The 21,955-nt window shown below is 38.6% G+C and overlaps 1 protein-coding gene across 8 annotated transcripts in view; it reads left to right on the forward strand.

Moving 5' to 3' along the window:
• Positions 1-21,955, forward strand: part of FRY (FRY microtubule binding protein) — a 406,572-nt gene that overhangs the window by 211,163 nt on the left and 173,454 nt on the right. For all 8 annotated transcript variants that reach the window (XM_036018382.1, XM_036018387.1, XM_036018381.1 and 5 more), the window contains exons 15-19: positions 2,301-2,472; positions 3,798-3,930; positions 7,981-8,088; positions 19,603-19,861; positions 21,169-21,351. In XM_036018382.1, coding sequence (XP_035874275.1) covers positions 2,301-2,472; positions 3,798-3,930; positions 7,981-8,088; positions 19,603-19,861; positions 21,169-21,351 — 855 coding nt within the window. The remainder of the gene's footprint in view (positions 1-2,300; positions 2,473-3,797; positions 3,931-7,980; positions 8,089-19,602; positions 19,862-21,168; positions 21,352-21,955) is intronic.

Here is a 21,955-nt window from a genome sequence, read left to right on the forward strand (position 1 = left end):
ATTTCAATACGTAAAGGATAGTCTTTCCAATAAATGGTGCTGAACAACCAGACATCCTTTTGAAAATAATGAACTGACCCATAGTTTTCACTGTAAGCAAAAATTAATAAAAATGAATTATAAACCTAAATGTAAAATCCAACATTATAAAACTTCCAGAAGAAAACGTAAGATAAACTCTTTGTAAACTTGAAGTGGGTAAAAAATTTCCTGGACACAAAAAACATAAATTATTATACCAAAAAAAATGTTAATAAATTGAGCATCACCAAACATTTTTTTAAAAAGGTCTGAACTTTAAAAGACACTGTTAATAAAATGTATAGTCAAAGTGGGAGAAAATGTTTGCAAAACACATCTGATAAAGTACTCATATCCAAAATTTATACAGCACTCACTCAGCTCAATGACAAGGAAATAACCCAGTATTTTTAAATGGGCAAAGAAGAGATAGAAATGACAAGCCCATGAAAAGATGTTCAGCATCATTAGTCATTAGGGAAAGGCAAGTTAAAACCACAATGAAAAGTGCTAAGAAGGATACAGAGCAACTGAAACTTTATACTATTTTCATGAGAATGCAAAAGGTACAACCACTTTAGAAAACAGCTTAGCAATTTCTCATAAGGTTACACATACACCTACCATATGACCCAGCATTTCCATCTCAAGGCATATATCCAAGAGAAATGAGAAATTAAGTCTAGAAAGGTTTATATGAATATTTATGCCAACTGTATTCTTAATCACTAAAAATAGGAGAGCGGCTCATGTTCAACCACTGATGAATGAGCAAACAAATAGTGAATCATTGATACAACAGAATACTCTTCACGAAAAGGGAACAAATTACTGATATTGCCCAACATCTCAAAAACATACAAAGTGAAATAAGCAAGACACAAAAGGCTATGCACAGTTTGGTTCCATTTATATCACATTCTGGAAAAGGCAGAACTACAAGTAGAAATGTGACAATGGTTGCAGGTGCTGAGGTTGAGGGAGAGGACTGGCTGGAGAGGCACAAGGTGTCTTTTTCGGAGGATGGAAATATTTTACATCTTGGCTGTGATGGCAGTTACCTGGCTACATATGTTTTCCAAAACTCGGTATATGAGCCTAGAAAACACTTCATGAAAGGACTACTAAAATACATGACAGAACTAATAGAATTTTAATATACAGTTAAAGTTTTTAAAGTTAATGCTCTTTCATTCTAAAAAACAGAGAATTTTACTGAAGGCCATAAAATCACAAAGTACACATTGAATTAGGTATAAATGAGCCAGAGAAACATCATCAAATCCTGGGTAGAATATCATTGCATCTTAAAACTTGGATAAATCATTTAAAATGAAAAAAAGTCAATATTACTTTGTGTTATGAAGTGTAATTCTGTACCACAGAATAGGTGATTCAAGCGAACGTGATTGGATATATAGCTTCCCACCTAGTAGTTAGGTAGCATCAGTTTCCTCGTCTGAAAATGGGAATAGTCATACCTTCCACGCATGACTGTTTTAAAGATGAGAGTTAATGAGAGTTCTGGATACATTGTAGGGACCCGATAAATTGTATATGGATTATCATTGTTAGTACTAGTAATTTTCTGCTATAAGTAGTGGTCAACTTTGGGAACTTAATGTTTCATGGGGTTTGCAAATATGAGTGTAAATGTTTTATATATGGTTGTTTAAGGAAGTGCAGATGTTCTAGTACCTTCTGACCTTTTAAGATTATTGTACTGGGAGTGTAAGATTCATCTTCCAGAACCTTTTTTTATGCCTTACCTGAGCCTGAGGAAGATAACCATCTGGCCCAGACTGGCATTTCTTCTTATAAGCTCATGTTTTCATCAGTAACAGGTTCTGTGGCATCAGATTTTTAAAATTTATTTTCCAACTTGTCAGCCTTGTGAATGAAAAGTCAATCACCTACAATTCTGAGCAGACTGTTTTTATTTTGTGTGGGACTACGTTAGTTTGCCTTAATTTACTTTAGTTGCAGCTGCTCTGGAGGATGAAATTCGCCCAGGGTCCTCCAGACAGAATGGGTATGACTATCACATATGTATCCTCATAGACTTGAAAATTTTCCTGGCTATTTTCTTGTGATGATGTGACAAAGTGTCAGAAACTGTATTTTATTTTCATAGGTTTGGCCTAAACTCTTGTGCCTTTTAAATTACATTCCCACACTAATCTAGATGGCAAGCCACACCTAACTGCTCTCCAAGACTGACGGTTTAGTTGCACCACAGGAACTGGGCCTGTGTATCATGAGCACACTGTATCTTACAGAGAATGAACATCGGTCTGCGGGCGTTCTTGGTCATAGCAGACAGCTTGCAGCAGAAGGATGGTGAGCCACCCATGCCTGTGACCGGCGCTGTCCTCCCATCAGGAAACACGTTGAGAGTGAAGAAAACATATTTGAGTAAAACGCTCACTGAAGAAGAGGCCAGAATGATAGGTGGGCTTCAGAGACATGCCAGACGTGGGGTTTATGAGGCCTTTAAAATGGTCCGAAACATTTACCATCAGCGAGATGCACTTTGAAAAAAATCTTTATAAAAGTAGCTGTGCTTTGTTTTACTGCCCTTTAAACTTTGAGGAACTTTCTGGTAAACATTTTGACATTTAAATGTTAGACTCTTATCTGCGGTCTTTTCAAAGTTTTAATGTTGATGATCTACAATTTACAGTAAATTTTAAGACATCTGTGTCTTTTGGTAGATAATCCTGTTTATAAAGCAACCGCCTATACATTCATTTATTCATCTATTTATTCATTCACTTTTGTATTCATTCATTTATTCATCTATTCATTCACTTCTTCTTTTCAGTAACATTAGTTTAATCTGTTTTAAACACACCAAATACCACACATGCAGGTATATTATGGCTTTACCCTACATGAGATTTTATTTTTAAGTTAGCAGTCTTAATCCCAAGAGGTGACTTTTCCTCATTTGTTTCTATATTCCTGAATACTTAGATTTAGAAACTAACTACAACTGTTAAAATAGCTCCTGCAATGCAAAGATCTGAAGGACATACAGGAGGACACCTTTTGTTTTAAATCTTTATCTTTCATTCTGCAAAGCTTAAATGAGGTCAAAAAGATTTAATGCATGAGAAATAACCATTAACAATTATGTAATTAAAGTATACATTGTAAATGCAAAGCAATTTCCTTTTCATTTGTATTATATACCTAAGTATATAAAATGTATATTTTAAATACATATGCTATACATACTTATCTTTCCCTGTAGGACATTGACACTGCATGTAATGAAAGCAGTAAAAATAATATAGCTAAAATACATTTTCCTTCATTTTAAAATCTATGACATGAAGTCATTTTGTTTATTTTACTTAAAGAAAATTCATACATATTTTAGAGAATAGTATGAAGTTACGAGAAATTCTAACCCCAAATGAGAATTATCCTTTATTCACATAACCACCAATAATGGTGAATTTTTCTTGTACTAACCAGAAATATAAAAATTCTAAAGTAAAACTTGATTTTCTTGTTTATTTCAACTCTTCTAGAAAATATCTCTTTTTGAAGTATTAGAATACATATCTATTGAATTTAAATGGTTATTTGGTGAACACCCACTAAGTGCAGGGCACTGGGTTTTGCAAACAAGAGATTGAATTAGACTTTGCTCACAGAAGCCATTGACCCATAGAAAGTCTTTGGTAAAAACATGTCATAGAGGATGAATAAGATGTCATTCTTTGATAGATTTAGTCAAAGATGTAACTATTATGTATGTGTTTTAGGCATGTCCTTATATTACTCTCAAGTACGAAAAGCTGTGGACAACATTTTAAGGCACCTTGATAAAGAAGTAGGAAGATGTATGATGCTAACTAATGTACAGATGTTAAACAAAGAACCTGAGGACATGATCACGTGAGTACAGTGAAGGCTAAGTCTCAATAAAGAGCTGATTAACCAAAAGACACCAGCAGAGATTCTCCTCATTTATTCTGTGTAGCTCACCCTTGTATAACACAGGGGTTAGGGGCACCCATCCATGCACAGTCAAAAATCTGTGTATAACTTTTGTCTCCCCAAAACTTAACTACTAATAGCCTAATCTCAGCCAGATGCCTTACCCATAACATCACCAATTAACTCATATTTTGTATGCTATACTTATCCTACACTGTATTCTTACAATAAAGTAAGCTAGAGAAAAGAAAATGTTATTAAGAAAATCATAAGGAAGATAAAATACATTTATAGCTCTGTACATAGTTACTGAAAAAATCTGTGTAAATGGACCCATGCAGTTGGAATCCATATTGTTCAAGGGTCTACTGTATTGTGTTCCCATCTTCTTAGAATCAGATATCTCAGAGGTATTAGGATGGTAAAAACATACTTTGATAATATTTGACTAACTGTAAAAATAAGATCAAACCTGAGATTAAGCTATTTTGGCCCTGTCTGAAGTGCCATTAGATCAGTATGTTAGAAAATGGCCAAAGCCTTGTTCACTAGTTCACACTCTTCAGAAGTGATTTTGTTCTCTTCAGAAGTGATTTTGTTGATCACTGTGCTCTAGTGACATCACCATCTTACAAACACTCCATCTGCATAAGTCTCAGCTTCACTAATTTCTAGTGACAGTCCTGGACCATGTGACTCAAACCTGCTGAGCAGTTCCAATGTAACCACGTCATAGAAGTGCTGGGTTTTAAGAAAGCCTTCATAACTTTGAATGTAGAAATCAAATGTTCTTAGACAAAATCTAAGATCTAGATTTATAATTACTGTTCTGCAGAAGAAATTCATATAACTTACATTTGCTACTTTTGATTAATTATCACAGGAAGTAGAACTGGGTTTTAACTTTATATTTTAAGAAAGCTTCTACTTTGTTGCTGGACTGTGAATTAAATTATATTTGGCACCTGTGGCTAAATTTTCAAAACTATAATTAGGAAAATTTTCTTTGTCACTCTGCGTATCCAGTTCCAAATATCACAGTTAGAAGGTTTTTAAGTCTATAGGAAGTTCATACTGTAAGCATGTATTTTTATTACAAGAGTGGTATGTTGTAAACAAAGTATGACAAAACAAAACATGATAAAGTTAACATTACAGAATTATTTTAAATACATATTTAGCATTATATAAAGTTGAAATGAAAGCCTCCTCATCAGAGCTCGACTTGAAATCTGTCACCATTCCTTGGCTCAAATGTGATTCCTTCCAGACTTTTCCTTGGGTCAACAGAAGTATATATATGCATTATTTTAAAAAGATGATATTATACAATGCATATTCTGAAACTTGCCAGTCACTTTATTTAAATGTCATGAAGATCATTTGAAGACTTTTCCAACAAAATGACAGCAGAATGGAAGCTGACAAGGCTGATAAACATTAAATATACTGTCTGTAGCTCTAGCTCTCACCTCACAAACTGCTAGATTGTCCATAAACCTTTTACATCATTGTTACATGCTCTTTGAATATATTAAAGCAGTTTTAAATTTATAGTGTAGAAGATGTAAGAATGCTTTTCAAACTTCTGCCATAGAGTTGTTTCCTCTTTTATAAAAGTAAAGGAAGACCTTTAAAGGAAGACTTTATTAATAATCAAGAGATCACAAGGTAGTGTCCGAACCAAAACAGTATATTCAGAACCATAAAAAGATATAGGTTTAAATATACATGTAAAATGTTATGTGTATCTTAACCAATACCTTAAACTTTTTCCAAGATGATTCTTAACTTTTTCCTATTGAACTATACTGAGGCCCCAAATAGGGCTAGGAATATTTTTCATGCTAGGCTTTAAGACAGATTCCTGAATGGAAAATACCTCATTGCTACATTTGTTTTTCTTTTTAAGATGTTACTTATTTATTTTTATAGAGATAAAAAGGGAGGAAGAAAGAAAGGGAAAGAAACATCAATGTGTGATGTATGAGAGACACATCAACCGGTTGCCTCTCCCACGCCCCCAACCAGGGACCTGGCCCGAAACCCAGACATGTGCCTGACCAAGAATTGAACTGGTGACCTTTTGTTTCACAGGCTGGCACTCAATCCACTGAGCCACACCAGCTAGGGCTCATTGCTACATTTCTTAAAAAACAAAACAAATGAAAAACAAGGAGAAGCATTAGGGGATCATAGAAGCATTTAGGAGAAGAACGTTGAGGTCCACACCATGCTAATGGACACAGTTATTGGAGTTAATATTCAAAGTTTGTCTACCACTTTCCCACACCCTGCCTAAGGTTTGAACCTAAATACTAAGCATTCTATATCATTCATTTCCATTTCCCATTCCTTTTATGATTCATCTGAGCAGATGATGATAATGATGATGATGATGATGATAATAACAGTAATATCTGTCAATAAAAATTCTGTTTTGAGGGGCTCACATGCTTCCTATAAAAGCCCAGAGAGCAAGGGCTGCAGTAGTAGAAGAAAATCCTACACCAGTGGAGGCCTGCAAGATTTTGCCTTGCACTTCAGCCAGGCAGAGTCACCATTTTCTGACAGATAGGGAAAATAATTCCAGCTGTTTAAAACATCTGGTGAGCAAGCTAGGAAGACTATATTTAAAGGACTCACTGAGTTGCACATGGACAATTAGGAGAGACTCCTGGGCTCTACCCCTGTCCAAATACTAAGGCTGTCATTTGTGGGTCCTCTTCCTCACCTGGTTGAAAACCACTTCAGAGTGGCTTCCTTTCCACAGTCCTCATATACCCCATGTAGGACCACAGAAAAGGAACAAAAATAGTCTCATGATTTTCCACAGAAACAAAGTATTTTAGAAATCAATGCATGTGTATTTTATTTTTCACAGAAACAGTTTGTATTGATTCTTAACAAAAGCATGGTAGAAAGTAATATCACAGAGTGAAATTACTGTCTGATTACATCTTCAGATTATAGAGAATTCTCCTTGTTGCATTTCTCTTTAGACCAGTTACTGTTCTAAGAAGGGATTACTGCTGTGCTACTTTGCATTCTCATTATTGTGCTTGTGTTCTACAATTGTTTTAATTTGGTGGCAATTTTATGTTTATTCTCAGAAAACTAAAGCATCAGAAGTTAAATATGCTGTTACGTTTTATCAAGTTATTTAAAAAATGTAATGGGTAGTTAAGTTTTTCCATAAAGGTTATTGATAAAAATATGTGCTTAAAAAAGCAGTTACATATTTATAGGTAATTTATAGATTACCTATATAGATTTTTTATTTATAGACTTATTTATTTATAGACTATATTACAGAACTTATATTTTTCCCTTAGATTTTACAACAGAATATAGGAAGCATTACTTACTTTTCAATATTCATATTATGTTCTCAAGAAAGTAAAAGGAGAGAAGGTCAGGCCCATCAGAGTAATTTTAAAAATCAGAAATAGGTGCACAGCAATATGCATTGAGCATTTTACTTGACATTATGGAAGATTTATTTTTCAAAGCATTTCATCAATAAAATGGGGTGGGGACTATAGAGAAGAAACACAGCTCATGGAGAGAGGCTTCTATATGTCATGCTTGTCAGAGACATCATTCCTTGCATTAAGTCCCATTTTCAAATGCTGAATGCAAAAATGACTGCTGTGTGTTTCTTACATGCTGATTCATTTAGGCATTTCAGTAAATTCAGTGTTTTAAACGCAGCCCACAGGGACCAACCTGGTGGAACCCAGCTGAATGGTAAACCATATGGTAGAATGCTACTGATATCAGCATTTTTCTTTTCAGATTTATATCTCCATCTAACACTTAAATCTTCACAAGTTCTCTTAGACCTGACCAAGCTATAAAGGGCATAAATATTTATGAACAATGTGGAGCAAACATCAGGCAATAATTCAGAAGGAGTGGGTCCTAGTCTTTGTTCACAGAGTTGATCAATTTTTTAAAATTGCCCATAATAATTGACTATGTTTAAACTTTATTTTCACTTTCTAGGGGTGAGAGAAAGCCCAAAATAGACCTTTTCAGGACATGTGTTGCTGCTATTCCCCGACTGCTTCCTGATGGGATGTCAAAACTTGAACTCATTGACTTGCTGGCTAGGTACGTGAGAACAGTAGTGGGCATTCCCTGACGAAATTAATTTTAATGCTTTGTCATGATTTTTCCAAAAAGGAAAATTATTATTAATTAACAAAGTTTTGTAAGTGAGACATTATTCTAGGTACTGTATATAGGCAAGGAGAAATAAAGAAATTTTTTGTTGTGTTTCTCCCATGTTCAGAGCGTTAAAATCCAATGTAGAAACCAATACATAAGGTAACTAGCAATCCAAGACCTGAAACTATGCAAATTAACAACACAAAAAGTGTGCCACAAAGTTCAGTGTGTAGAGGGATAACTGTGGACTGGGGAAGTTGGCACATAGCTTCTGGGAGAAAGTGGAGCTGAAGCTGCCTCTCAAAGGAAAGATGGGATTCAGAAAGGCTGAATCCCATGTCATGACTGACATGAGCAAAGGCAGAGGTGGAGCTGGATGTGAGATGGGTCTCATTGGAAAAAAGTTCCCTTCCAGGTCTGATTCCAATTTGAAGCCCACAGACATCCCCCAGAGGGCCAATAAGGTGGGTAACAGGGATCCTAAGCTAATTTTAGTACTTTAGAAAGCTGCCTAAAATCATATATTTATCACCGTTCCCATTCTCCAAAAGAATGCACAGTCCAACTAGAATCTAAAGTTAATTTTATTTGAGTGAGAATGTATCATTTTTAAGTAAGCGTAACTTTCTCATGTTAATCTCAAGTTCTCATGGATAGTTATGCCTGTCCTTAATTTAAAGATCGAAAGTGACTATGATCTAAGTGTCATTTAGAGGCGACATCATGAGAAACACAGGATGCATAGAGGGAGTGGAAGGGGGAAAACAAAAGTTATCCTTGGTTTGAAAAAAAGGAGTTTAGAAACCCAATGATAAAAAGAGAGCAATAAAACATGAGAGTAAATTTTCAGCTCATCTTTACTATTAGCTGAGGTATTAGACCGATGAAGTCTTAAGCACAGTAACATGATAACAAATTCCATTTGAAGCAGATTAATCTGATAATGGTGGAATAGAGAGTAACAAATATTAGTGCAGACTGAATGAAAGATGCTTTGTGTATGTATAACCTCATTTACCCATATTCTCTAGCCTTAGAGAGCACTCTCCTTTCAACACCCCAATAAAATGCCCGGGCTTCCATCCCACATGACTACAGGTTACCCAGTGGCTTCCACTGGATTCTGGGTATTTCCACAGAGTACCATGTCTCCTGGCCATTGCGATCATAGTGCTTCTGCTTTGGATAGCCAGCGTGGCCTCCTCTGTTGACCACTTCTGCTATCAATCCATAACTTTTGTAGCCCACTGTTCTTCCCCATTCCTCTTCACTCTAGGTATAGGCACAGTTACTCCTTTCCTTCCTCCAGTTGCCACTGGCACAGGGATGATGCTGGGTGTGAGGTTTGCTGAAGATTCTTTCCTTTGAAAACTACCACTTCAGGCCTTGGTGCCCTGTGACCAAAACCTTCTACCCCTCTGGCTGATTCTGTCACCTACTATCTGTAATTTGCTATAATCAGCAACCTCTGAGCCTTGGATACATCTTCTTTCTTCCATTTCATGTTTAGGACATACTTTAAGAAGAATAGAAAGTTAAAAAAAATTATAACCCAGGCTCTTGCTGAGGCCTAGTAACTGGAATGTGGCCAGGGCACATTACCAAGAAACAGGGAAGCTGTGGGGAAGGGGGAGGAAATAAGCCTGGATCCAAAAGGGGCTTTAGGTCCCCGGTGAGGAGAAGATCTGAGCAGGAAAAAAGGGTAGATTCCCAACTAGTAATAAACATGGTGATTGTGGGGTTAGGGGGATCTAAGGAAGAAAGAGACTAAAATACTCTAAAGTGTCATCCACACTAATATTGTGTCTCCCAGGGTGATGGCAAACTGTGAATGAAGAGAATAGTGCCCAAGTTACCCAGAAATATAAAGGGGCAGCCTGTCTGTTTACCAAGGACAACAGTAGAGAGGCTGGTGTGACTAAGGGACAAGTATCTGCATAGAGGGGCTACAGAGTGTCAAGGCTGGATGTAGCATGAAGAATTAGCAAAGGAACCCCTCTCCATGGCCTTGAGCCACCAGAGAGTGAGAGGTCACCATCTGAGAGATTTGGAGGCAGTACCAAAAAATAAAAATAAAACTGAATCATTTGGAAAACTTGTATTTTGCATGCCTGCTTTGCCATTTTACTAGTCATGTGATCTAGACAAATTATTAACCCCTCAGCCCATCAAATTTTCCTTGGTGAAATTGTAATAATACGGCCTATCTCATAAGACTGTTGAGAGGGCCAAATGACATAAAATATGTGCACTTTGGTTAATCCAAGGGAAAACATAGTGGCAGGGAGAAGACATTTATTAGTGAAATTGGGGTAGAAAGAAAGTTTACTTATTTCAATGAAGTTCTTTGAAGTTCTGATTGGTGATGATGATGTACACTAAGACCTTTGAAATACTAAGGTTTTTTTATATATGTTATTGATTATGCTATTACAGTTGTCCCATTTCCCCCCTTTACTCCCCTCCACCCTGTACACCCTCTCCCACCCATATCCCCCCCTTATAAGTTCTTTAGCTTCTACATTTCCCATACTATTCTTATTCTCCCCCTATCTATTTTCAACCTACATTCTATGCTACTTATTCTCTGTACCTTTTCCCCCCTCTCTCCTCCTCCCACTCCCCTGTTGCTAACCCTCCATGTGATCTCCATTTCTGTGGTTCTGTTCCTGTTCTAGTTGTTTGCTTAGTTTCTTTTGGTTTTGCTTTAGGTGTGGTTGTTAATAATTGTGAGTTTGCTGTCCTTTTACTATACATGTTTTTTCTTTGTCTTCTTTTCTTAGATAAGTCCCTTTAACATTTCATAAAAAAAGGGCTTGGTGATGACGAACTCCTTTAACTTGACCTTATCTGAGAAGCACTTTATCTGCCCTTCCATTCTAAATGAGAGCTTTGCTGGATAGAGCAATCTGGGATGTAGGTCCTTGTCTTTCATGACTTGGAATACTTCTTTCCAGCCCCTTCTTGCCTGTAAGGTCTCTTTTGAGAAATCAGCTGACAGTCTGATGGGAACTCCTTTGTAGGTTACTGTCCCCTTGTCTCTTGCTGCCTCTAGGATTCTCTCCTTCATTTTTACCTTGGCTAATGTAATTATGATGTGCCTTGGTGTGTTTCTTCTTGGGTCCAACTTCTTTGGGGCTCTCTGAGCTTCCTGGATTTCCTGGAAGTCTATTTGCTTTGCCAGAATGGGGAAGTTCTCCTTTATTATTTGTTCAAATACGTGTTCAATCTGTTGCTTTTCCTCTTCCCCTTCTGGTACCCCTATAATTCGGATGTTGGAACGTTTAAAGATGTCCTGGAAGTTCCTAAGCTTCTCCTCATTTTTTTGAATTCTTATTTCTTCATTCTTTCCTGCTTGGATATTTTTTTCTTCCTTCTGGTCCACTCTATTGTTTTGAGTCCCAGTTTCCTTCCCATCACTATTGGTTCTCTGTGCATCTTCCTTCATCTCTTTTATGGTAACCTGCATTTTTTCATGTAATTTGCACCCAAAATCAACCAATTCCGTGAGCTTCCTGATCACCAGTGTTTTGAACTGTGCATCTGATAGATTGGCTCTCTTAGTCACTCAAAAGGATGAGTCCTGGGGGACTGATCTGTTCTTCTGTTGGAGACATCTCTCTCTCTCTCTCTCTCTCTCTCTCTCCCCTTTTTTTTTTCAGTCTGGTCGCTCCAGTTACGGTGAGGGGCAGAGCCTTAGGTGTTCACTGGGGCTGAGCACCCCAGTCACTAGATTGTGATGTTGTTTGTGGGGGCGGGAGCGGGAGGGAACAATGGCGGTAGCTTCATTCTCCTGGGATCTCAGTCCCTTCCCTGGGATCCTGGGTTGCGCACTCTGCCCTGGTCCACAATGCCACCTCACTGGGTCCACCAGCCACCGCTAGTGTACTCAGGGTCCACTGCTGCAATCTTGAGCGCCCCGGAAGGCTTACACACTCCCGGTTGCCTTATGCACCCAGTTCTCCTTAATCTCCACGCACACTGCCACCCACACCCACTCCTCCTCTCTGCCCCTCCTACCAGTCTGGATGAACAGGTCTACTTCAACTTCTTGGCTGTCCGACTTCCATTCAGATAAATTCTCTGTCAGTTCTGGGTGTTATTCTGCCTCTAAATTGTTGTTGTTCTAATATTGTGCGTGGAGGTACGGTGCATCCACCTATGCCTCCATCTTGCCAGAAGTCCAAAATACTAAGTTTTTAAAATGTCATGCAGTTTTCTGGTAGCCTGTAATGCCATATTGCTTCAGATCTGTGTGGGAGACTCTTACCTCTGGCATCACTTTGATAACCTGGTCAGTGACACCTGAATCTTTGGTCCACTGAGCTAAGCGTGTCAGGAGGGACTCAGCTGATTCGGTTGGAATGCCAATGCTATTTATAGTGCATCGTGTTTGATATTATATATGTTCTCACAAAGCCCAAAGCAATGAGTACTATTTTTATGAGGGTGAATAAAAAATAAGTATTCTTGAGAGTTTATGTCTTAGGACAAAATTTAAAAATGACCAGACTTACATGGAAAGCCTGTGAGAAGGCCCTTTTTCATAAGCTAGAGGCTATTTTCCTCATGGGGAAGATTCTAAGTTGTGAGTGAAAAAGCTGCTTCATGTCAGCTCGAGAAGGTCAATGACAAGAATGAAGAAGTTCAGTAGTAGAAAATGTGCGTTTCCAGTCATTAGTCGCTTTATTCCCCCACAGTCCAATCGCATTTGGATTGATTTGACTCTTGAGACAATATATTGTCCCAGTCAAGGAGGTGTGAGACCTTTTATTTCAGGCTCTTCACAGTCACAACCATAGTATATTTTTACTGGAGAAAAACTTGGTTTTCTTCATACTTGGCAAAATAAGGCCAACATTTGTGCCAGCTCCCCGTCCCTCCCAGCTCAGTTCCCTGTATAGGGATTTTCAATGTTGTGTACCACATAACTGCCCCCAGGTCCCCTTCCCAGCATTGCAGGTAATGGCTAAATATCACAGACACTCTAACCTCATACTTTGGTATGTTTGGCATGACAGTGATGTGTGGAATGAAACTGGCAAACTCCTTTCTCCACACTATTAAATTTCTGATTTTATGTGTATTATTCAGCTCACTTTTAATAGCCGAGTAGGAGTGATCTGTTCATTTAGATTCCATGGGAGCTACGCATGGCTTCCCGACATTGTGATTAGATCCCTGGGGGACACCTTCTTTCTGCTTTCAACAGAGCCCACTGTTCTCAGCCATCTTGGTCCCTAAGCATTCTTCACATGGTGGGGAAACTACTTATCTCCTTGGTAGTCACCATATTTCTTCCCTTACTGTCCCCACCCCTGATGTCTTCTGCTCCATCCATTGACCATAAGAAGGACATTTTCCTTCAACTGTCTCCAGACCTGTCCTCTGTCATTTCCTGCAGCATTATATATACACTAAGGCTTTGCTGTTCGGTATTTACCCTCCTCTTTCAAAAATGTGTCCTGAAGTTGTGACAGTGCATATAAATCACTTAGCATAGTGCTGGCAACAAGTTAAGCTCTCAGCAAATGTTAATTATTTTTAGGCTTACTTATATTTGAATAACATATTATGCCATGATATATAATGCATTTTTGTATACATGTTAGGAGAGCTGGCCACCTATTGATTCCTATTTTCAGGCAAGGAGATTAAACTTCAGAAGAGTAAAGTCAATTGCCCAAATTTACAGAATTTCCTGAAGCCAAAGGGAAGTGATATATGTCATTTGTTTTGTGTAAAATGAGAGGTAAATGCATTCACCATTTATGACTTGCTTTTTTGTATATGATTATAGTGGAAGGCAGCTTGCTGGTTTGAGTAGCTGAGCAAGAACCGTGGTCTCAGTTTCATATATCACCTAATTAATGCACTTAATCTTCTTTACTTTAATCGAAATGCAGTTCAAAACACTGTAAGAGGTGGAGCTTTCTTCTCATTAAAGACAATTCCAAGGTTAACAGTCCACCTGTCATCAGGTCCCTCCTCTTGGAAACCATTTTCTCCTGAGCTTCAGTCACTCTAAAACCAGTTCTTCCTCTGCTGCCCTTAGTGACATCATGGGGGCAGATCTTCCTAACAACCTTTCAACATTTCCTTAATCCAGCAGTCAGTCAGAGGACACTCTTTTCTTCTGGATATGGCTTGTGAATTTTAAATCGCTCCCTTTTAATCTATACACTTCAGTACAACAGAATTATTCCAGCTGCTATGCTGATTCTATGGAACCTGAGGCTCACCTTTACCAAAATGTTTTCCACAAAAAGTCTTTTGTCTGAGCTGACCAATGGTGGGAGGAGAGGGCGTGATCATACCACTCACCTGCTCTAGGTCACTGCCAAATGTTTAATCCAGCCCAGCCTGAGAAGAATGTGGCTGCATGTTTAATCTGATCAACTGGTCAGTGCTCTGCATTGCAGCTGCCTGGGAAGGACAGCTGCAGTGACTTTGACAGTAGGACTTCTGCTCATCTATGTTTATGGCTGTGTCATTGTGGAGTCCCTTTAAGCCCCCTTAATGGTTTTCTTTGTTACCATGCATCTGTGACAGCATTTTAGGCTTAATCCCCCAGCTGATCAGACCTCTGTGTGAGTTGCCCTGTCTTAAAGTCTCTCTGTTCTTTTATCACTGCCATCAAACTCTCCTAAGACAGTTGTTTTTTTAGAAGTACTTTATTGTTTGCAGTTGTCTGCATTACCCCCCACCACCTCCACCACTCCCCCCACCCCAGCCAATCCCACCTCCCTCCCTCAAGTCTACCCTCCCCCTTGGTTTTGTCCCTGTGTCCTTTATAGTAGTTCCTGAAACCCTTCTCCCTACTGTCCCCTCCTCCCTCCCATCTGGCTATTATTAAATTGTTCTTAATTTCAATGTCTCTGGTTATATTTTGTTTGCTTTTTTCTTTTGTTGATTATGTTCCAGTTAAAGGTGAGATCATGTGGTATTTGTCCCTCACCACCTGGTTTATTTCACTTAGCATAATGCTCTCTAGTTCCATCCATGTTGTTGCAAAGGGTAGGAGCTCTTTCTTTCTCTCTGCTGCGTAGAATTTCATTGTGTAAATGTAGCATAGTTTTTTGATCCACTCATTTACTGATGGGCACTTAGGTTGCTCCCAGCATTTGGCTATGTAAATTGTGCTGCTATGAACATTGGGGTGCATAGGTTCTTTTGGATTGGTGTTTCAGGGCTCTTAGGGTTTAATCCCAGCAGTGGGATTGCTGGGTCAAAAGGCAGATCCATTTTTAGTTTTCTGAGGAAATTTCATACTGTTTTCCACAGTGGCTGTACCAGTCTGCATTCCCACCAACAGGGCACTAGGGTCCCCTTTTCTCTGTATCCTCTCTAACACTTGTTTATTGATTTATGATGGCCATTCTGACTAGTGTGAAGTGGTATCTCATTGTGGTTTTAATTTGTGTCTCTCTGAAGGCTAGTGATACTGAGCATCTTTTCATGTCTCTGGGCCCTCTGTATGTTCCTCCTTGGAGAAGTGTCTGTTCAAGACTTTTGCCCATTTTTTAATTGGTTTTTTTTTGTCACTCTGGAGTGGGGTCGTGTGAGTTCTTTATATATTTTGGATATCAAACCCTTGTCTGAAGTATCATTGGCAAATATGTTTTCCCATATAGTTGGTTCTCTTCATTTTAATGCTATTTTCTTTAGCCATGCAGAAGCTTTTTAATTTGATGAGGTCCCATTTCTTTATTCCTTCCTTCATGTCCCTTGCTCTAGGGGACATATCAGTGAAGATGTTGCTGCATGGAATGTAAGACAGCTTTTTTTCATTGTATTTGTAGTTTGTTTTGCAGTCAGGATCCTGTCCTTTCTTTTCTGTTTGGGTTTCTCTGCATGATGGCCCAGCCCTGCCACCAGCTCACTAGACAAGGAGATGTCAGAGGACCGGCCAGTCTCTTGGCCACACTATGCTGCTTTCCTGCACATCCTGGACAGTCAGAATATCTGGACATCTTTCTCATTTCATCCTGAGTCTTCTCTTCCTTGTTAGCTTGTTAAATTATTTTTTGTTTCCTATTTTACAACAGTAAATTTTATGTGTGTCACAAGATGATCTGTGATTATCTGGCTAAAATCTAATACCAGTAAAAATGAGAAAGATCTGGATGGAAGAAATGGCAATGATATCTGACAGGCAGCTCTCTCTACATCCCCTTCCAGGAACAAACACAAGGACCCATGCTTCCCTTCCCCTCACCTGCTGCCACAAAGACTTGATGCATTATTCTCACTCAGTCTCAGTTCCATGACAGTCTAGACCTTTTTCTTCTGCAAACATTCCACTTTTATCCTCTCTTGGGTCTTCTGTTCCCAAACCTCCTCCACCACCCGCACCCCCACCTCAGTCCTGTCTCTTCATACTCCATTGATGTTTTTGAGCATTTACACTAGTCAATCACTTCAAGAGGAGTAGTCCCAAACAGCAAGAGGTGTATGACCTTGGGATTCTCACAGCTCTTGAAAGGTCTTGCTTTCTGCATTGTGGGTTGAAAGTTAAAACAGATGCTAGATTGCTAAATATGAATGAGAGCAAAGTTAAATGAAGAGTACAGTTACTCTCATTTGCAAAGCTTAAGCACTGGCCCTTATTTAAAAGCTTCCTCTAAAGGATACAGTGTACACAGATACACTGTGACATGACTTTTGTTTTGACTCTAAAGACAGAGACTGGTCTGGTCTCATGGCTATATTGGTTTGCTCTGGCTGTGTTAAACAGAGAAATTTGTTATCATGCAGTTCTGGAGGCTGGAAGTCCAACATCAAAGTTCCATCAGGATTGGTGCCTTCTGAAGGCTGTGAGGGAGAATCTGGTCCAGGCCTCTATCCTGGCTTCTGGTGGTTTCTGGCCTTTGATACTCCTTGTCTTCTGGAAGTATCAATCAACTCAGTCTCTGCCTTTGTCTTCATAGGGCCATCTCCTTGTGTACATACCTGTCTCCTTCTTATTAGGACACCAGTCTTAGTGAATCAAGGGCTCACCTTGATCCAGTATGAGCCTATTTCCAAGTAATATCCTATTCTGAGGTCCTGGTAGTTTGGATTTTAACATATGAATTTGGTGGGACACTTGAATTTGGCAGAAACACAGTTCAATCCATAACAGTGGCCAATATTGTTATCATCAGTTTACATTACTGAATGTTTGTTGTTCTTGTCCTAAAAGGGTGGTTTGTCACCTGCAGAAGGTTATTCTCTGTTCAGGACAATAGGCATGTAAAATGCAGTAAACAGGAGTAATAACCCTTAAGATGGGGAAATGGCCTCAAGCATTTTTCATAAACTAGTGTTTTCACACTCTGAGCTGCAAAGATGACTTAAAGCTGCTTGTAAAATGGAGGGATGTTTTCTCCCAAATAGGTGGGCTTCAAATTAGGGGCCGGGGAAGGCTTCCTTTACTCCAGCCTCAACCAGAGCCACTTCAACTTTGTCTTAGGTATTAGAGTTCTACATAAAAGAAATTAATGGAGCCGGTGATTGAGAAACACTGTTTCTAAATTCTTAGAAACTTTGAAAACTGCCTTAGACAGTACTTAATTGGAAGTCAGGCTTAAAGGGCTCTTATTTTTCTTTAACAACTGTGATCTCCTTAAGTATTGTCGACTCAATTGGGTCTTTCTCAAAGAATTAGCTTCAATCTTCCTTCTCCACATCTTTGTGGGACTTTGCTTGCTTTAGGAACAGAAAATAGATCTTTGGTTAAATTTGAATCAGTTAGTGTGCTTTGGGCTTCAGGGGATAAGAAAAATATTTTTATTAAGTTTTGGAAATGCTATTAGTCAAAATGTATTAACTACCAGACTTGTTTTATTGAGAAAACTTTACATTAAGGATTAGAAGTCCTGGGTCAGAATTCTGGATTTTAAGAAAGTTCCTTAAGCACTCTGGGTCACAATTTCTCCTGCTATTGGTTGGAGATAATATCTACCCTGTTTGTACAAGGCCCTCATTGACTGGCCACCCTCTCTGACAGTGAACATTTCCAGGCTGCTGAGCCCTGGATCTCTCTCCTGAACATCTTTGACCTTTATCTCTCCCTTCTTTGCTGCTTCTCTGCCTCAGGTCAGGCCCCCCACCTGTTGCCTAAGTCACTGCAGTGATCTCCTGGCTGGCCTTTGCCCTCAGTCTCGTTGCTTTTCCAAGGCATCCTCCTATTTCTGCCTGTTTTCTCTCAGATGTGAATTAATCATGTTACATCTGCAACTTTCAGGATGCATTCATTTTCTTCTAATGATAACAGCCAACATTTATTTATTGAGTGCTTACCACATGTTATCTGTAGTGCCAAACCCTGCACATACATCCTTTCAATGAACATCACAACATGTTTGTGAGATGCAGGTACAGTTATTGTCTCCACTTTCTAAACGAGATTCTGAGGTTTGGAAAGATTAGGTAAGTAGCATGAGGTCACATGGCTAATGAGTAACAGAAGGAAGGCACTGGTTTAGACACTCTGATTGCAGGGCACATACACTGAATCCCTTCCTTGCTGTATTGCCTACCTGAGTAGTCCACAGACCTTCTCTGAGCTGCCCCTGCTTCAGTAATGTGTTACACAGCACCCTGCCCAGTAGACACAGTCAATGCTGAGCTCTATATTCTGAGGGCTGTATGCAGTGAATATAGTGCCTGAAAAATATTTGTTTATTGAATAAATAAATGAAAGAATTTATAAAGCATTATATTAACTATAATTTCCCATACCAATGTTGAGATTTAATATAGGTTAAATTCCGAAATACACTGATATTCTTCAGAAGACTGGTACATGGTTGTCAGCCTTTGCACTACCAACATTTTGGGCCAGCTAATTCTTTGTCATAGGGAGTTGTCCTGGGCACTCTAGGATGTTTATCAGCATCCCTGCCTTATAATTGCTAAAAAGATGCCAGTAATACTCTCCAACGTGTGGTAACCAGCAACATCAACATCTCCTCTGATAAGCAGATCTCCTTTTGGAGGCCAAACCAGTTAAGGACACTTGGCCCAACTTTCAATTGTTCATTTTCACTAAGTCCCTTTGTTTCTCTAGTAATTAGGTTTTTCATCCTTAAAAGTGGTAGGATTTGATACTAATTTATTCTGTAGTCAATAACGTATCAAAAAGTCTTTATATAAAGCTAAATGCCATGTGGTATCTTACATTACATTCTGAAGCAGAAAAAGGACCCAAATGGAAAACTGGTGAAATCGGAATAAAGTCTGTACTTTAGTTAATAGCATTGTACTAATGTTAACTTCTTAGTTTCAATAAGACTTCCATGGTTATATAAAATGTTAATGTTAGTGTTGCTGAGTGAAGAATATAATAGCATATTAGGGGAGGGTGACCCATTTTTCAGACACAAGTAAAAGCAGAGCCCTATAGATGTTCCTTTGTAAATCTAGAAGAAAAGTTAATGAAGTATGATTTTATTGTGTTTGTTCATTTCACAGGCTCTCTATTCACATGGATGATGAACTGCGTCATATTGCACAAAATTCTCTCCAGGGTTTGCTGGTTGACTTTCCAGACTGGAGGGAAGATGTCCTGTTTGGCTTCACCACCTTCCTGCTGCGGGAAGTAAATGACATGCATCACAGCCTCCTGGACTCCTCCCTGAAGCTACTGCTCCAGCTGCTCACCCAGTGGAAGCTGGTCATTCAAACTCAAGGAAAAGTATATGAGCAAGCCAACAAAATCAGAAATGCAGAGGTGATGTTCACACTCTTCCCACTGATTTATATGTGTGTGAGTAAGTTGTAGCTCAGAGAACCTTGGGAATTCTTAACTTTCACTTACCTTGGAACTTTTCTCCCAAGTGGTGGCCCTTATTTTTCCAACTGCCTAAATTGTGATCAAGAAACTCAAGGCACATGTGTGCCACATCAGGTTGGATTTGTTAACATTAACAAGGCCTTTTAGGGAGTAGAAAATTTTTTCAGAGAATTATGATTATAAATGTGTTTGTAAGAGCAAATGACAGTAAGACAGGGAGATAGAGCTGGATTATGGATGTGGATGTAGATATGGCTATGGATGTGGATATAAAAGTTAGCTGTCCACCAGGTTGTCTTCATAGTCTGCAGCATATCAGTTGTGCTATCCAGTCTCCACAGAGAAAAAAAAACATTCAGCCTTGTGGTTTCTTTATTCTTTCATGCCTCAGTCCTGAATGGTAAAACTTCATAAAAACATTTTGGAGAGCCGGGTTGCCAGAGGGAAACCAGGACAGTGGTGGCATGGCATTGGCAAGAGCAGATGGAGAAAGGGGTCTTGGTAGAGAAGAGCATAATTGACAGTCTGAGGAACATGGAGGTTCAAGGAGGTATACTTGTATCTAGGAATCAGCTAGGATCCCAGGTGTGCTGACCTCAGTGATGAGGTCAAGATCATTCTCCTTCCTTACATTCTACACATGCCAGAAGATGGTAAGTTGAAAACCAAGGATAACATATGCTCATAAAAAAAAAAACTAAATGAAGGTGGAATCTGTCCTGTTGTCTGGCTCGAATTTGTTTAGACTACTTGGTTGTGGTTTTGGGAATATTCAGAACCCATCTCATAAATATTCAAAATCTAGATTAGAATCTAACACACAAAAAAGTAAGCAAGTCTAATTAGAAAGTGTTTGAAAATTCAATTTAATAGAATCTCAAAGTTTATAGAGAACTTAAGTAAAAACAAATTAGGCCACTTTGATTAAATACATAGAGTAATTTTGAATGGTTATGGGTGGAAGCAGTTTTGTTTTTATTAATGTGTTAATAGCATTTGAAAGTTATTTCTTATCACAGCAGGTGGTTGATAGTATCCCAAAGTAACAATGGACCTAAAAATAAATAGGAATCTATGACATTTCATGAATAATGATGAATTTATAGACATGTCTGGATCTAAGCTGTTGTACTTTATTTTAATTATTGCAAGGTTAAATATGCCCCACGACATACATGTAAGGGTATTTCCTTCTTCCACTATTGTTTTTCTGAATGGAGAATGTTGTTCTTATTGTATGACAGTTGATTGCAAATGGCTCCAGCCACCGCATGCAGTCGGAACGAGGTCCCCATTGCAGTGTCCTTCATGCTGTGGAAGGCTTTGCTCTGGTTTTGCTCTGCAGTTTCCAGGTGGCCACACGCAAACTATCTGTTTTAATACTCAAGGAGATCCGCACCTTATTTCTTGCCCTGGGTCAGCCTGAGGTATGGATTATTCTTCTGAATTTTCCAATTCATTTCTTTCAACAGCTTTGAGGTTTAGATTAAAAGTTGTAAATGATGCATTACTATTTTATATTCTGTCATGTCACATGTGATGTCAACAAATCATTTTTGTGGTGTGTTTTTAATTATGAAATAGTGCTTTTAATTTCTATTCTGTGAGCAGTAGAAAAACCCATTTATGATTCTCTAAGAGATGGTGCTTGTAAAAACATAAGGAATTTTAAGATTAGGTTATAGGTCATTTGCCTTCATTAATGTTCAGTATATATCGAATTAAGCACTCTATTCCATTTATATTAGAGAACAAAGAAAATACTATCAAGAAAATAATACATACCATTTAAGATGATTAGGATATAAACAGCCTAGCTAACAGAAAGTCATTTAATTTTTATAACAGTAGAGAAATGGCATCCCAAGAAAAATGTATCCCTTTGAGGTAGGAGAAGTAAGCCCATGGCCAAGTGCCCTAGCCTCCAGCTGACCTCCCTCTCTCAGTCAAGTACACCCTTGTTCAAGTGTCCATGGCCTCATGGCACAGGTGGCGACACTCCAGGCATGAAGCAACAAAAGAAAGGCCAGC

The sequence above is a fragment of the Phyllostomus discolor genome, chromosome 2, assembly GCF_004126475.2.
Source record: "Phyllostomus discolor isolate MPI-MPIP mPhyDis1 chromosome 2, mPhyDis1.pri.v3, whole genome shotgun sequence".
Taxonomy (NCBI): Eukaryota; Metazoa; Chordata; class Mammalia; order Chiroptera; family Phyllostomidae; genus Phyllostomus; species Phyllostomus discolor.